This window comes from Podarcis vaucheri (assembly GCF_965113315.1).
Source record: "Podarcis vaucheri genome assembly, chromosome: 1".
Lineage (NCBI taxonomy): Eukaryota > Metazoa > Chordata > Lepidosauria > Squamata > Lacertidae > Podarcis > Podarcis vaucheri.
In genome coordinates this window covers 106,328,860-106,344,694 of record NC_138759.1, presented here as the reverse complement: position 1 = coordinate 106,344,694, position 15,835 = coordinate 106,328,860, and the positions used below count along the sequence as shown (strand labels likewise).

At 40.3% G+C, this 15,835-nt stretch overlaps 1 protein-coding gene across 50 annotated transcripts in view; it reads left to right on the top strand.

Moving 5' to 3' along the window:
- NEB (nebulin) overlaps positions 1–15,835 on the top strand; it is a 153,493-nt gene that overhangs the window by 40,998 nt on the left and 96,660 nt on the right. For all 50 annotated transcript variants that reach the window (XM_082196548.1, XM_082196557.1, XM_082196559.1 and 47 more), the window contains 18 exons: positions 406–510; positions 867–974; positions 1,896–2,207; positions 3,200–3,406; positions 4,651–4,755; positions 4,886–4,993; positions 6,338–6,649; positions 7,548–7,754; positions 9,045–9,149; positions 9,477–9,584; positions 9,993–10,304; positions 10,435–10,641; positions 10,988–11,092; positions 12,124–12,231; positions 12,806–13,117; positions 13,655–13,858; positions 14,802–14,906; positions 15,006–15,113. In XM_082196548.1, coding sequence (XP_082052674.1) covers positions 406–510; positions 867–974; positions 1,896–2,207; positions 3,200–3,406; positions 4,651–4,755; positions 4,886–4,993; positions 6,338–6,649; positions 7,548–7,754; positions 9,045–9,149; positions 9,477–9,584; positions 9,993–10,304; positions 10,435–10,641; positions 10,988–11,092; positions 12,124–12,231; positions 12,806–13,117; positions 13,655–13,858; positions 14,802–14,906; positions 15,006–15,113 — 3,138 coding nt within the window. The remainder of the gene's footprint in view (positions 1–405; positions 511–866; positions 975–1,895; positions 2,208–3,199; positions 3,407–4,650; positions 4,756–4,885; positions 4,994–6,337; positions 6,650–7,547; positions 7,755–9,044; positions 9,150–9,476; positions 9,585–9,992; positions 10,305–10,434; positions 10,642–10,987; positions 11,093–12,123; positions 12,232–12,805; positions 13,118–13,654; positions 13,859–14,801; positions 14,907–15,005; positions 15,114–15,835) is intronic.

Genomic DNA, 15,835 nt, shown 5'->3' with positions numbered 1-15,835 from the left:
TTGCTGTTTTAGGGATTGCTTTTAAAAGACTGGAACGGATTAATTCATTTTGCATTACTTTCTATGGGAAAGCACGCCTTGGCTTTGGTTTTGGAACTGACTTCCAGAACAGATTAAGTTTGAGAACCAAGGTACCACTGTACTGTTGCCGAGATAGAAAGCGTTCACAGTAAATGTTCACCGTGGTTGCAAGTCAGTGCCTTAACTTCAAGGCATTCCTGCCAAGGTTATCTTGTATTGCCCATTTGGCTAACCACAGCCTGCAGAGCCTTGGGCAGGGTTCTCTCTCGCAAATTGCTGCAGAAGCTGAGAGAACTGAAATTGACCGGTCCATCCATCCCAAAACTACAACGAGGTACCGTGTGCCAAGCCAGTGAAATGATGCATGTGCTGTTTTCCTTTTAGATAACGTACAAGCTGGAGGGTGAGAAAGTTAAGCACAACTACCACTTGGATCCATATGTTCCTGAGTTTATTCAAGCAAAAGTCAATGCCTACAATATAAGCGATGTGAGTATTCGATGAGCAGAAATCAAACTGATCTTTCAGAAAGTGAATTATGTGTTTTATTAGCCTTACACATTTCTCCCTCCCCCTCTCTTTCTCTCTATGTATGTTAGTTGAACACTTGTGTCTTGGTGGCAGTAATGGTTGGGGTTTGTGTTTTGGAGTGAAGCTGCCAACCCTTTTTTATTATTTTAAAAAATGATATCATTGTGTTTGCTGTATACACATACCTTGTGGATCATCCTTAATAATGTCAGAAACCCACATGGATGTTTTTGCTCAGTATACTAGAATAATATTGCCCTTTGATTGTGCCACTAGGATTCTTCTTACTATGAATATTCATTCTTCTTTTTAAGCACTCTTACAAAGCGGACTATAAGAAGTTAATTGCCAAAGGGTATGATCTGAAGCCTGATGCCATTCCTATCATTGCTGCAAAAGCTTCACGAAACATTGCCAGTGATGTAAGTTGAATCTAGATAAAAATTCAGAACTGTCCTGAACATATAAAGCTGCTTTCAACTGAGTCAGATTATTTGCCTGCCTAGCGAATGACATCCTTTAGGATCCAATGCAAGGTATTCAACACCTCTCTAGCCCTGCCACCTGAGATGTGTCAAGGTTTTAACCTGGGGTCTTACTCATGCAATGCAGATGAACCACCTCAAAACTATGCCTTTGAACATTTAATGGATATTATTTGTTCAGCAGAATCAAATTTTTCATTGTTTACCCTATTATTCTCAGGAATGCATCTACATCAGTAGGGGGGAATTACTAATCAATTCATTATTCGTTTGAGAAATTTTGAGCAGAAAGAGACAAGCTCGTTTCAGGGGTGGGACAAGTAAGACGAAGGCACCATCCAGGTGTTGGGAATTCCATTCCTCCCGTGCTGCAGATGTGTGTGGGATTGTTACATGTCTGCTTATAATTTTTTCTTGGACATTGGCCATCTAGGGTGACTAATTGTGATAATTCTTCAGACAACACTGGGCCTTTTTCTGGGAAATTTGGGAGATTGGACAGCATTTCTCTTTCAAAATAAAAATGCTAGGGACTGTCGTTATCTGCCACCTCCAATACCTCCAAAGATAAAGAGGGTAGGAGGCTTGGAGGGGAGGGAAGGGAAAGCAGGACATGAGGGGACCAAGAAAGTGGAAAATATAGTGTTCTGGACTTAGGTAAAAAATAATTAAGTATTCACAAATTTAAAATTACTTTTAAAATGTTGGAAAGGGTGTGATGGCCAGAACGTAACAGTAAGGGTGGAGACAACAATAGAATAACAAATATCTACTGTTCTTCTACTGGTTTTCCCCCCAGTGTGCAGAATGAATGTTTGCCCGTTTAATTTTTGTTCCTTTGACTTGATTTCCCCCTAGTACAAGTACAAGGAATCATATGAGAAAGATAAAGGAAAGCAAGTTGGGTTCCGCAGCCTGCAAGACGATCCTAAATTGGTCCATTATATGAATGTGGCCAAACTTCAGTCAGAACGTGAATACAAGAAGGACTACGAAAGCAGCAAGACCAAGTATAACTTGCCCATGGACATGTTCAGTGTGATAGCTGCTAAAAAGGCCCAGGAAGTGATCACCGACACAAACTATAGAACATCTCTGCATAATTATACCCTTTTGCCTGATAACATCAGTGTGGAACGGTCAAGAAATATGATGCAGATTCAGAGTGATGTATGTATTCTGACGAAGAAGATGTAATTGTTGGTTGTTCTTGATATCTTAATTAATTTATATATCACTTCATTGCCAAGATGGGTTTCTAAGTGGTTTACAGGTATAAACACCAATTATACCAATTAAAATATCGACATTCATAATTAAAATATACAGTAAAAACATAAGCCATAAGAGATTCCCATTAAATCATTAAAATATGAACCGCCATAATTGAAATATGTAATAAAGCAATCCCACGGTGATAACAAGGTTGTGGAGGTTGTTAGCAGCTTGGGAAGTCTCAAGGTAGGATGTTCTGCTAGGCTTTTGTCCTGTTGCATCTGTTCTGAGTTTTTGTCCGGGTTCAGATAAGGCTGATTAACCTAACCTTGGGATCAGGTATCCTCTCCTTTCATCACACTTTTAGAAATAATATTTCCCATTCAAGCCAAAATTAACTGTTGGAATTAATGGACTTCAGTAAAAGATGGAGCAGGAGAGATGGGCTCACATCCCATTCCTTTGAGGTGGATGGAGGCAGTGGTACATAAGCAGCAGTGGGTGTGGATCCAAGGACCAAAACGGAAAGGCCAAAGTCAAAAGTGGGTGGAGGAAACCCAGTCTTTTCTCTCTCCCCTCCCGTCTGTCACACACAGACCCTCATTCAGACACAGCTATCCAGACACAAACCTTACCCAAACGCATCTTATCCGCACACACATAACCAAATGGGCCAACCTGAGTAAAATATGGGGGGGGGGCTCAGGTAAGCCCCACCCCGCATGATCGATCACAATGCACACCATTTGAATGACAATGCCCATCAACTTTGGATAGGGCAGCCCCCTCAGCCCCTAGCAGTTTGCTCCTATGCACACAACCATCTACCAATCTGGTTTAAGCCCACAATCTGGCACCAGGATGAATTCATTGCTTTGGCGTATTGTGAAGGTTGAAAGAGATCTTTTCCACATCAAATTATTTCCCATTGTTTCCTTCCTTTAAAGAATCTTTACAAAGCAGATTTCAACAGCTGGCTGAGAGGAGTAGGCTGGGTGCCGATCCAGTCTCTGGAAGTGGAGAAGGCAAAGAAGGCCTCCGAAATCATTAGCGAAAAGAAATACCGTCAGCACCCAGACAAGCTGAAATACACTATTGACATGACTGCTATGGAGCAAGTCCTGGCAAAACAAAATGCTGTTACAATGAACAAGGTAAAGGAAAGAAAAACCTCAGAGGGATATGGCTCATTTTTGAAATATAAACTTTATGTCTCAAGAATTTAAAGCCAAGGTAACAGGTGTGATTTCTCAGTGTTGTTCACCAATGGATACTAGCACTTACTGGAAGTACTACTTACCCTAAGTCATTTGTGTAGAAGTGATTGATTTTGGTGTACCTGATGAAGTTGCTGGACAGTAGATTGACCCAAAGAAAATACTACTAACTTCGCACAATGCATATCCAAAAAATAATTAAATGCAATTACATTTAAATGTATTGATTTATTATATACAATTGAAGTATAATCGACTATGGCTAAAGTAAAATAAATATGTATTCTGGCTGCTGGGAGAAACGCTGGTAATCAGCAGCCAGTTGCCTGATGGTTTCACAATACAGTGGTACCTTGGTTTATGAACAGCTTTGTTTATAAACAACTTGGATTAAGAACACTGCAAACCCGGAAGTAGATGTTTTGGTTTGTGAACTTTGCCTTGGAAGCAGAACATGTTCCGCTTCCTGTTGAGTGTGTTCCATTTGTAAATTGAGTTCCCTGCTTCTATGGGAAAGCACACCTTGGTTTAAGAACGCTTTGGTTTAAGAACGGACTTCTGGAACAGATAAAGTTCGTAAACCAAAATACCACTGTAGTGAAATCTGCCAGATGGACAAAAAAGAATCATTGCAGGCCAGTGTCTTCATGGATGTGGACAGCAGGGATTAGAAGTGTATGAGGCTTCATTCCTGTGTTCAGTTGCCTGGGAATAAGTTCCATTGAACTCAGCAGGTCTCATTTTTTAGTAGACCTGCCTGCGATTGTGTGAGATTCACACCAAACCCCCTTCTCACTTGTCTTGTGCCATGATGCATAAACACAGAGTAAAATCGGGCAATTATGCTTGCCTTTGTGAAGGTTTAGGAACACAAGAAAACTGCTTGTTAAAAACTTAAGTGGAGTACATTATTGAGTTTTGTAAGAGAATTTAATCTAACGTGGTAAACCCAAAGATCAGGTTTTGATTTGCAGAGTCATCCCTGCAAGGTGGTGATCCCCTCTGATCTGTAACTTCTTCTGGAGGCTAGGATCTCTATTTATTTCAGAGGGGCTGGTGTAAAATTCAGTGTGCATTAATGGCCGAGCATGTGTAAGCCAAATCAACCGATAATTTGCAACCTGCAAAAGTAAAAACAGAAAGCGACATCTTTAAGTCTACTCTTTTTTTATGAACTGCAGAGACTGTACAATGAAAAATGGAACAAAGAGAAGGCAGAAATTCACGTGATGCCCGACACACCAGAGATAATCTTGTCCAAGTTCAACCAAGTCACCATGAGCGATGTAAGATTTCAAATGGCAAAGAGTATTCTACCTCCCATTCTGTATACCTAATATATGAGAAGTGTGTTTTGTTTTTAATTTACAACCTCCCCTTTACCAATCTTCCCTTCTTCCTTTTTTTTTTGAAAAGAAACTATACAGGGCTGGCTGGGAAGAAGACAAAAAGAAAGGCTATGATTTGAGGTCAGATGCTATCTCAATAAAAGCAGCCAAAGCTTCAAGGGATATTGCAAGTGATGTAAGTTTAATTTTTCCGTTGCGTTCATGAGAAAAGACTGATTTATCCCTAGACTTACCATTCTCAATTAGCCCTTACTCCCATGTTTGGATACCTTATGTTCTCTTGAGTCCACCTGGGCAAATCTGAGAAATGGTTCTTATTATACTATTGCTTTCATAAGCTTTGTTTGGAGCCCATGGCTTTTGAAAATCACCTACTCAAGGACGCTTATGCAAGAATATGTTTCTTTGTGCCCATTGCACTTACCTCTAGCACAGTTGTACATCAATGAAGAAAAGATAGAGATAATTTACTAGGGATTAATGATGGCCCCTACTCTAGAGCAACCCCTACCCTAAATTATGGCCACAATTGTGCATGCAAAATAAGGTTTACTGATTTTAAAGAGCTTAAGGCTACTTTATTAGATTGTGGCTGAAGTGTATACAAGTCCTTTGGGTTGATGGTTTCACTTATTATTAAATGGGCAAGGGGATAAATAAAAGTTTTTGAATTTAGCATTTTGGGAGGAATTCAATGTTATGCTAAGGTAATTGTGCTATCAGGGCAATCTTACCAGAGGGAATGACTCTCCTGCATGCTGTTCTGGGGGTTCTTTCAGAACGCATTTCAGAGCTTGCTGGGGGAAGGAAAGCCCTGTTGCACAAGCAGAAGGTCTTTGCACAGTGCTTCCACTAACAAGATCTATCCCACTGTTTGCTGTTTGGGGATCCTTGTGCATAATAATGGTTCCCAAGCCTATATATATATATATATATATATATATATATGCTTTCGTAGATTTTCACGGGTACAGGAATGCAGGTTTTGGTGTCTTCGGGTGTCTTCCCGTGTAAGAGTCGGGGTGTCTGGGCGACGTTTCGACGAGGTCTCACTCGTCATCTTCAGGCTGGTGCTTTCGGCTTCTTGTTACTGGAACAGAGCAGAATCTGGTGTTTGAGTTCCTATAAATACTGTTGAGGGGTGTGGTGTATAGCCTCCAACGTGTGGTGTATAGCCTCTCTGCCCAGAACGTTGGAGGCTATACACCACACCCCTCAACAGTATTTATAGGAACTCAAACACCAGATTCTGCTCTGTTCCAGTAACAAGAAGCCGAAAGCACCAGCCTGAAGATGACGAGTGAGACCTCGTCGAAACGTCGCCCAGACACCCCGACTCTTACACGGGAAGACACCCGAAGACACCAAAACCTGCATATATATATATATATATATATATAATATATGCGCAACTCATAAACTTATTTGAAATGTAAAATGGTTGTTTTGCCATGTTCAGTAAGATGGTGGTCTTAACTGAGTTTCTGCTTACAGTACAAATACACCTTTCTGCTTACAGTACAAATACAAACTAGCCTTCGAGCAAGCCAAGGGAAAGCACATTGGATTCCGTAGTCTGGAAGACGACCCTAAACTGGTGCACTTCATGCAAGTTGCTAAGATGCAGTCGGAGCGTGAGTACAAGAAGGACTATGAGAAGTCAAAGACCCGGTTCCACACCCCAGTTGACATGTTCAGTGTGGTGGCAGCCAAGAAAGCACAGGAAGTGGCAACGGATACAAACTACAGGAATATTATCCACACATATAATGTTTTGCCTGATTCTATGAACCTGGAACTGGCCAAAAACATGATGCAGATTCAGAGTAATGTAAGTAAAAGACTTTGAAAAACTACTGAATTATAGATGTAGACTATTTAACCCTCCAAATCTCTATGTCCAAGGTGAGGGGGGCCCTTAGGCACCTGGAATATTCTATATGACATGTAAAATAGATTATAAATGTAAACAACAACAATAATCCACTGACAGCATACGAATCAATCTGGTTTACCTGACCCAACAAGCTTTCCTGACTCCCGCTCCCCTCACAAATGCAAACAAGCCCCACTGCAGCCAACCACAACCAACCACACCCTGCCACCCATTACCTCTCACTACCAAGGAAATGTAATAAACGAATAGAAAGAGAACCTACCCAGTTGACTCTGACACAAAACCCAACACGTACACTATACAAAATAATATAAGCCTCACCACTCCCCCCTCCTCTGCCCCCTTCTTCCCCAACCTTATACTGTACTCAGCGCTAATGTCTCACAACAAATGTAAAAGATTTGTCAGAAAGACTGTACAACCTGAGAAAAGAGACAAGGCATGTACTTTTGTAAACCAAGAAAATATTACATATATATATATGCAAATGTTTATGTGTTCCAATAAACGTGCATAGCAGTGTAGTCTTAGACTGAAGAAGACTGTGTAAACAATTTTGTGGTGACAATTTTAAAAGCAACAGTACAGTACAATATTAGTATACATTTTAAAGTTTTGAAATGCTTACAAAGAAGCAGGCTTAAATATGAAGTTGCTATCCTGAAAAGGTCCAGTTTAGCTGATTAGTACAAATAAACCACGACACAATGTATTGGATTTCTTTTCTGCTGTGCCAGTGCGTGCAATTTTTGCAAGTAAACACTGCTGCTTTAAAAATAGACTAGCGGTGTATCTAACATTTCTCACCTGTTTAATTTCATTTTGTCTCCAGAACCAGTACAAAGCAGACTATGATGAATTCATGAAGGGGGTTGGGTGGGTTCCATTGGGATCTTTAGAAGCCGAGAAGAACAAGAAAGCCATGGAGATTGTCAGTGAGAAGAAATACAGGCAGCATCCAGACAAACTCAAGTATTCTATCAAGATGGATTCTATGCCCATGGTCCTGGCTACACAAAACGCAAAGACCATGGACGGGGTAAGCAAATAAGCCTAGCATAGGAAAGCTGCTGCCGAGCAGAAACTTGCCCTGCCATTTCACAAACAAATTAACCCCACCAACTAATCTGTGACTTGTTGACTTAATTGAGAACTGGAAACACAGAGAAGTTAAAATTCATAAATGCATGAAGATAGGGCAGTTGTGCAGGAGGCAAACTTAACTACTGAATTTATACTATTGTATAAATTATGGAGTGATATTTATAGCCCCTCCCCCAAGATTTCATTATTAATTTTATAATATTTCCTGCTCAACAAGTTGTTACTAATAATGGCATTGCTTTGATATCTGGTCAGTAAGACTTACTGGTGTAGTCAGGGTTGAATTGGTTTGTGTTCTTCTACCACCTCTCCTTTCTTTGATTTCTGTGTCATTTTCCTGCATGCTAAAATTGCTCTGTGTATGTGGCAGTTTAGGGTGCCTGTTTCTCTCCTCGTGATAAGATGAATTTATCTATTTCGCTAAGATCAGTATGTCATTGGGTCATGTGAGATCACACCCACGCCTAAATTTCACGTGTCTCTTTTCAAAGGAGGTTTGCCAACATTACGTTTGCAAAAGAGTCTCTGTTGGTTGGTGTTCTTGTTCTAAGACATTGCAGAAAAGTAGCAATAGTTAACTAATTATTTGGATTCCCTGGGTAATATTTTTTCCGTGGAATTGTGTATTTTATTCCAGATCAACAAACAGGTTGCCATCTTAGCACATGGTTACTGTTTGCTTTGTCATTCCACAAGAAACAAAATGAACCCTGATTTATGCTGGCTTGTGATGAATCAGGACTGTCAGAATCTACAGTTTTAGGCAGGACATGGAACACTAGGCTTAACCAGCCTGAAAATTGTCCTGTGCATTTGTGAATATAAAGTAGGCCTGCATTTTTTTTAATTAATAATTGGTTAGCTAATAGATTTTTAAAACTTGTAATCTAAAAAGGCATCTCCAGTTATTCAGATAGCAGGGTTGTTGTTTTTAATATATATATAAATTGGATACTAACCAAGGGTGATATTCAGCTAAGTCAAGTGAAATCAATGGATTTAAGTAACTTAAATCCATTGATTTAATGGGTCTGCTCTGAGTATGATTAATATTGGATATCCCTTTGTTAGTTGCACAAGGCCCATTAATCTTAGACATTCGAGGAGCAGCTTTTTCAAATGTGTAGCAAAGCAAAAGGGTCTAATGCATCTCCTCTTAGAGGAAAATGAACAATTGTAAGTGATTTTTAGAGATGGTGATATAAGTTTTGCGTTGCCTTTTCAGCACCTTTACAAAAAGGACTGGGAAGCAGACAAGACCAAGATTAACATCACTCCAGATATCCCTGAGCTTGTTTTGGCAAAAGTCAATGCATTCAACATCAGCAATGTAAGTATGAGGGCTAGGTAGATAGCTGGGGTTGTATTCGGCTTTCATGTAGTGTTAAAGATAAAGAACTGCTAATGAGGTGATTAGCTAGCATAAAGAGCTATTACCTTCGGGGTATAGTCCTGCATTATGATTCCCCATTGACACAATTTATTAGAGTATTAATAGTCCACCTTTAATTTCATTTTTCCAAACAACTTTAAAAAAAAGTAAATGAAAGCCCGAAAAAAGTCAAGAAAGCTTTACCTAGCAGTTGGAAGGAATGTTCTCTCCATACAAAAGCATTCACTACAAAGCCTTTATTCTTTTGTTTCTTTGAATACACAGAAAATGTACAGACTTTCCATGGAAGAAGATAAGAAGAAGGGATATGATCTGAGGGCTGATGCAATCCCCATTAAAGCTGCTAAGGCTTCCCGAGACATTGCCAGTGATGTAAGTTTTTAAGGCCAAAATATTTTAAATTACTCTAAAAGCTGAAGTTCATACGTTGCATCAGATCCAAAGGTTTTGTGAGCAGAAAAACTGTTCCCACTGCCCCAATGGGTCTGGAGTCCCGCTTGTCCTATGCCCCTGAAAATCTGCTCTAGAAGGCTGGGGTCCTCTCCAGAACAACAGGGGAGGTGGTGCTGGGGGAAACTGATACAAAGACAGCCTTATTTGGGACAAAATGGAGTGACACCTTTGGATCTGACCCACTGTCATATTTTATTAGTTTTTATGTTCAACCTCATGTACACTTTTAATTTTATTTATCACAGATGGAGGAATGTTGCATTTCTAACCATCCTGAGATTAAATTTTACTTCCTTGCTTATGTTCTGTTTGTCTTCTTCTGTGCAGTACAAATACAAACTGGGATATGAAATGGATAAGGGCAAACTTGTTGGCTTCCGCAGCCTCCAAGATGACCCAAAGCTTGTTCATTACATGCAAGTAGCTAAGATGCAGTCGGATCGTGAGTACAAGAAAGCCTACGAAACCAGCAAGACCAAGTACAACACCCCGGCCGATACTTTCAGTGTCATGGCTGCCAAGGAAGCTCAAGCAAATATCACCAACACCAACTACAAAAGGCTCATCCACAAATATATCCTCCTGCCAGATGCCATTAATATAGAACTGGCAAGAAACATGAACCGGATTCAAAGCAATGTAAGACCTTGCATTCTCTTTTCACTACCAGTCAGTGGCTATATTTCTCGTGCGTTTATGCAGATGGTTTATGTTGCTGCAGCTAAGAGCCGCTCAACTTTGGCTGTGTGTTATTCTCTTCCACCTGCAGCATGAATACAAACAAGATTACAACGAATGGTACAAAGGACTTGGTTGGAGTCCTGCTGGGTCACTGGATATTGAAAAGAGTAAGAAAGCCACTGAAATTGCAAGCGATTCGAAGTACCGCCAGCATCCAAGCCTTTTCCCATTTAAGAAGCTGATGGACTCAATGGACATGGAACTTGCGAAACACAATGCTGGTGTTATGAATAAGGTGACTCTCGTTAGCCAGTGTGAAAAGAATCTCTTTGTTTGGACCAATTGGGTACATTTGGAATTTTGAGAGGGTGCTATGAGTGCCAGTCACAAAATGGCTGCTGTAGGGACATGGCATAACAAAATGTCTGCCCTGGTGTTTTGCATAATACAAAATGGCCACTGCTGAGTGCATGGCATAAAACAAAATGGCTTCTGTGTGGTGTGATATCATACCAAATGGCTGCTATATCTAAAAGTGTAAAAAAAAAGATAAATAAACAACTTTAAAATTATTATGGCAACATTACTGCACGTATAAATGCAAATTGCATTGATTTATCTTGTTTTATTTTTCCTAATAGCATTCATATATAGATGCGTGGGAGAAGGATAAGACGAAGATTCACGTGATGCCAGATACACCCGACATTATGCAGGCCAAAGCAAACAAGTACAATTACAGCCAGGTATAGAAATATGTAACAATGCGTTGTGTTGGTTAATATACTATTCGTATGCAAATTCTCTGGCTCAGATATATTTTGTAGGAATGCCTTTGTTTTCTTTAGTTGTTAGAAGTTCATTTCCAATTGTATTTGACATTCACCTGAAGTGAAATCTGAAGCAAGTGCTTCGTGTCAGAACAAACAAGAGGAGTTTTGAGGCAAACCTAGATTTGTGATCACACTAGTGAAATTTCTCAGGGCTTTCTGCACCTCTTTGTATTGTCATCACATTTTATCTAAAGCAGCATTTTAAGGAAATTTCAGAACCTTCCCGCCACCCTTTGAATGAACAACAGGGAAAGCCAAGAGTTGGGAAAACACTAACAGAAATTTCTCAGGGGTCTCTGAACATATCTAGATCGTCACCAGATTTCACCTCAAATGAAATCTGAACCAAATTTTAGGATTTCTCCTTGGGCCATACTAGAATGAGTTGAAACAGGTGGTGAGATGCCCTTTTTTGTTTTTTGTTTAATGCCTCTTCTCCTTGTGAAAAGCACCTCCTGTTTCAGCAGCAGCCTTTTGAAAAAGAAAAAGCCAGGGCTGCAAATATTAGGGCAATGTTTACCCATTTTTGGCATTGTGACATCTCCCTAGCTTCATGATCCCTGCTTGGCAGGATCATATAGCCAGCAAGGCTCCTTTTTGCGGTGTTGAGGGATGGGGGGGGGAATGCCCAAGCACCTGCCAGCTGAGGCAATAAAGATTGGGAGTGAGCCAGTGTAAAAAAGGCTTAGAAGCATCTTTTGAAGAGTATTTCAAGGGGCTCAATCATTCACCTCCCCCCCCCAACAAAAATGTTCGCTCATGAAATTTAACTCTGCCCTAGCTATAACAGCGCAGGAGTTTTGAGGGAAGCTAAGAGCTATTTGGTGTTCCTTGTGCAGTTTTTTAACTGCTCCACACTCAAATATTCCAAATATATATTCTCCAGTGGAAGAAATGCCTGTTAGGTATTGAGCTTCTTTTGCTCTTCTTGCTTTCCATATTAGAAACTGTACAAACTTGGATGGGAAGAATTGTTGAAGAAAGGTTATGACCTCACTGCTGAAGCAATCTCAGTGAAATCTGCAAAAGCATCAAGGGACATCGCTAGTGATGTAAGTAGTATTGTAGTACACCTTTGATGCATTCAGTCACGTTCTCTAGGACTCAGTCATGTAAATGGTTTTCAGGGCCAGAGCCTCTGAGGTGTCATGGTGTGTATACCAGCACAGACCAGCCAAAGCACCTATGGTTCCCTTGTAGAATAATAGATGTCCTACTGTATGATTTTTCCAATGTCCCCTATGAAGAAAAAGTCCTATCATTGCATCTCATGTAGTTATCAAGCAATTTTGAATCAAGGTAGGCTATTGGTGGTGGAATCTAGTTTTCACCAAAACATGCCAGGCTTGGGAATGTAGTGCTGCCACTGTGCTGATTTTTTTTTTTTTTTTGGCCTGTTTCCAGAGCAGCCTTATGGCATGTCTACTCACAAGTAGGACCCACTGAGTTCAAGGGGGGCTTGCTCCCAAGTGAATGAGCAACCCGCTTTGCTTGTGAATCAGCAGCAACCACGAAAGGACACATTTGCAAACAGTTCTGACATGGCGCCTCCATTGGGATAGATCTGCTAACGATTCCGGATTTTGTCGTTCTTGTCTTTGCAACAAACTTTGTTTGTGATTTCAGTACAAGTACAAAGAAGGTTACCGCAAGCAACAGGGGCATCACATTGGAGCACGCAGCATACAGGACGACCCAAAACTTGTGCATTCTATGAATGTAGCCAAGATACAGAGTGAGAGGGAATACAAGAAAGACTTTGAGAAATGGAAGACCAAGTATATCAGCCCTGTGGATATGCTGGAGGTCTTGCACGCTAAGAATTGTCAGAAACTGGTCAGCGATATCGATTACCGTCATTTTCTGCACCAATGGACATGTCTCCCGGACCAAAATGATGTCATCCATGCTAAGAAAGTATATGAATTACAAAGCGATGTAAGTCGTATTTATAAACCATATCTTGCTATGGGGGATCAGAAATGATATTTGTTTGTGAAGGCAGATTTCAAGTCTCCTTCTGTCTCTTACCTACCCTAATGCTGGCAGGTCCCTGCTTACATCCTTCATTCTCACTGACTTCTTATTGCTCTTGTTCATCCTCGTTTTTGCTGTTTCTGGAGTATGTTCCCAATCTTTTCTTAATCTCTTAATTTGTTTTTGTCAAACTTCTTTTCTGAGATTTAAGGTGCCTTAAAAACAATGTTTCCCTTGTCTCCCCTCCTGCGCTAGTCTTCTCACTATGTACATTTTTGGCCATATTCTTGGCCAAACTACGGGTACTTGGTCTTCAAACTTTGCAAAACTTTGTATGCTTTATTTAAATAACAATCAAGCCAAATGATAGACATACCTAAGGCAAGGACCCATAATCAACATATGACGGAGGAATAGGAATAGGACCAAAAGTTAAAATCCTCTTCAGTGGTATTTACAATATCAAATGGATCTCATATATGTTTTCTTCCTTGCTAGAATGCATACAAAACAGATCTTGAGTGGCTGAAAGGCATTGGATGGAACTCATACGGATCTCTAGAATCGGAAAAGAACAAGAAGGCTTCTGAGATTCTGAGTGAAAAGAAATATCGCCAGCCTCCAGACACCGTTAAATTCACAAGTATCCCTGATTCAATGGAGGTGGTTTTGGCAAAGGAAAATGCCAAGCATAGGAGCGATGTAAGTGTTCTCAACACAAGGATGTGCTGCTCTTGAGGAGCAGGTGTCAGCAGCGGGAATAATGGTTATGAATGGTAGTGGGGAGGAGTGGGTGAATGAGTCATGCCCTATAGCATAGTTAACTGCTTTACAGCACATCCAATGCATGTTTACTCAGAGGCAAGCCCCCACTGTATTTAACAGGGCTCTCTAGGGAGCATGTTCAGGACTGCAGCCTTAATTAGTTAAAGAGTGCATTCCTTTCTTGCTTGGAATTTGCTTCAGGTGAACATGCATAGGATTCTGTAGCAAATTTGATAAGTGCATTTTTATTTTTGTTTTCAGTTTGATGAATTTGGTATAAAAAGGGAAATTCAGTTTCTGGGCCTAGGGATTTATTTAGGAAAATGATGCCCCCCCCAGCCTGTAATCCTGTGAAGGAGGATATAATTACATTGGTTTAAGTACTGAGCAACCCTCCTCCTCCAATTCTCCCCACAAGGCATTTTACAGTCTCTTGCACCAGCAGGGGTGCCAATTTGGATAAAATATTTTTTTTTGGGGGGGGGAGGTAAGCCCCTGATAATCACATGGCACAGTGCGCACACACCATTTGAATGACAATGCCCATCATCTTTCGGGGCCCTAACCCCCTCAAATATTTTATTGGGGGGACGGACGAAGGGACCTCAGCCCTAGCTCCTATGTGCACCAGGTATTCAGCAATGTATCAAGGTGCATGGGAGCACAAGACCTTGCGCTGCACCTGCTAGCACAAGGTGCTGCACAGTCTCTTTCACAAGGTTTTGCACAACGTGGCACGGAACGCCTTCCACATGGACAATGGCCTGCCCAACATTTCACATTGGCTTGATGTACTTTTGTACTGTGCTGAATTTGATATTTATTCTTACTGGCACATGATGATGATGATGATGATTCACTCTCTTTCCATTCTTTCTAGAAACTTTATAGAGAAGCATGGGATAAGGACAAGACTCAGATCCACATCATGCCTGACACTCCCGAAATTATCCTGTCCAGAGCCAACTTAATTAACACGAGCGATGTAAGTTTGATGCTGGATAGCACAAGAGGGTGTTTTTGAGCTGTCTGTTTTCTTGCTGGGCTTCCACAGTGATTAACTTTCTTATGGTTCTCTCATTAGAAACTCTACAAGCTAGGATTTGAAGAATTGATAAGGAAAGGCTATGACCTTCCACTCGATGCCATACCAATCAAGGCTGCAAAAGCATCTCGAGATATTGCCAGTGAAGTAAGTATTTCATTCTGCTGGTTAACAGCAAAGTGGCAATTCTGCTTATTAAATCTTTGATTTGGCACATTGTTAACATTGTGAACTTTCTAAGGGATGTGTGTGAATATGTATATACATTTAGTTACACATAAGCGCACACACTGATTTTCTTTTATTTATTTTTTTATATTTATCAACTAAACCTTAAGGGGGGGGGGAATAGTTTCGAAGTTTCCCAAAAATAAATGCAGTGCTTCGTATAATCATTATAATAGCTGAAATGAATTAATTGTGATTTGAAAAGTGTCAGGTTTTGAACACATATAAAATGAGTGTAAATCAAAGCCTGGTTTCAGCTTCTCTTTTATTTCTCTTTTATAAATTGGAATGCTATCTTGAATCAGCGTTCTCATTCATATATATAGATAGATAGATATAGATATAGATATAGATATAGATATAGATATAGATATAGATATAGATATAGATATAGATATGATAAATTCCCTTTATAAATAAAAAATAAGTCCTATTAGGGAGCAATTCAAAGCTCCCTCTGGCTCTGAGGCAGTCTGAAGGAGAAACAGGAAGAGGCAGAAGTGCTGCTGTGCTGGCAAAAAGGGAGGCCTATTGGTAGAAGGAACTCCATGTTAAATTATTTGTATTAATGGTTTAATAAATATTTTGCTTATGGGTGGGGTAATCTTATATACCTGGGAGGAGATCTGCCACACCCATAG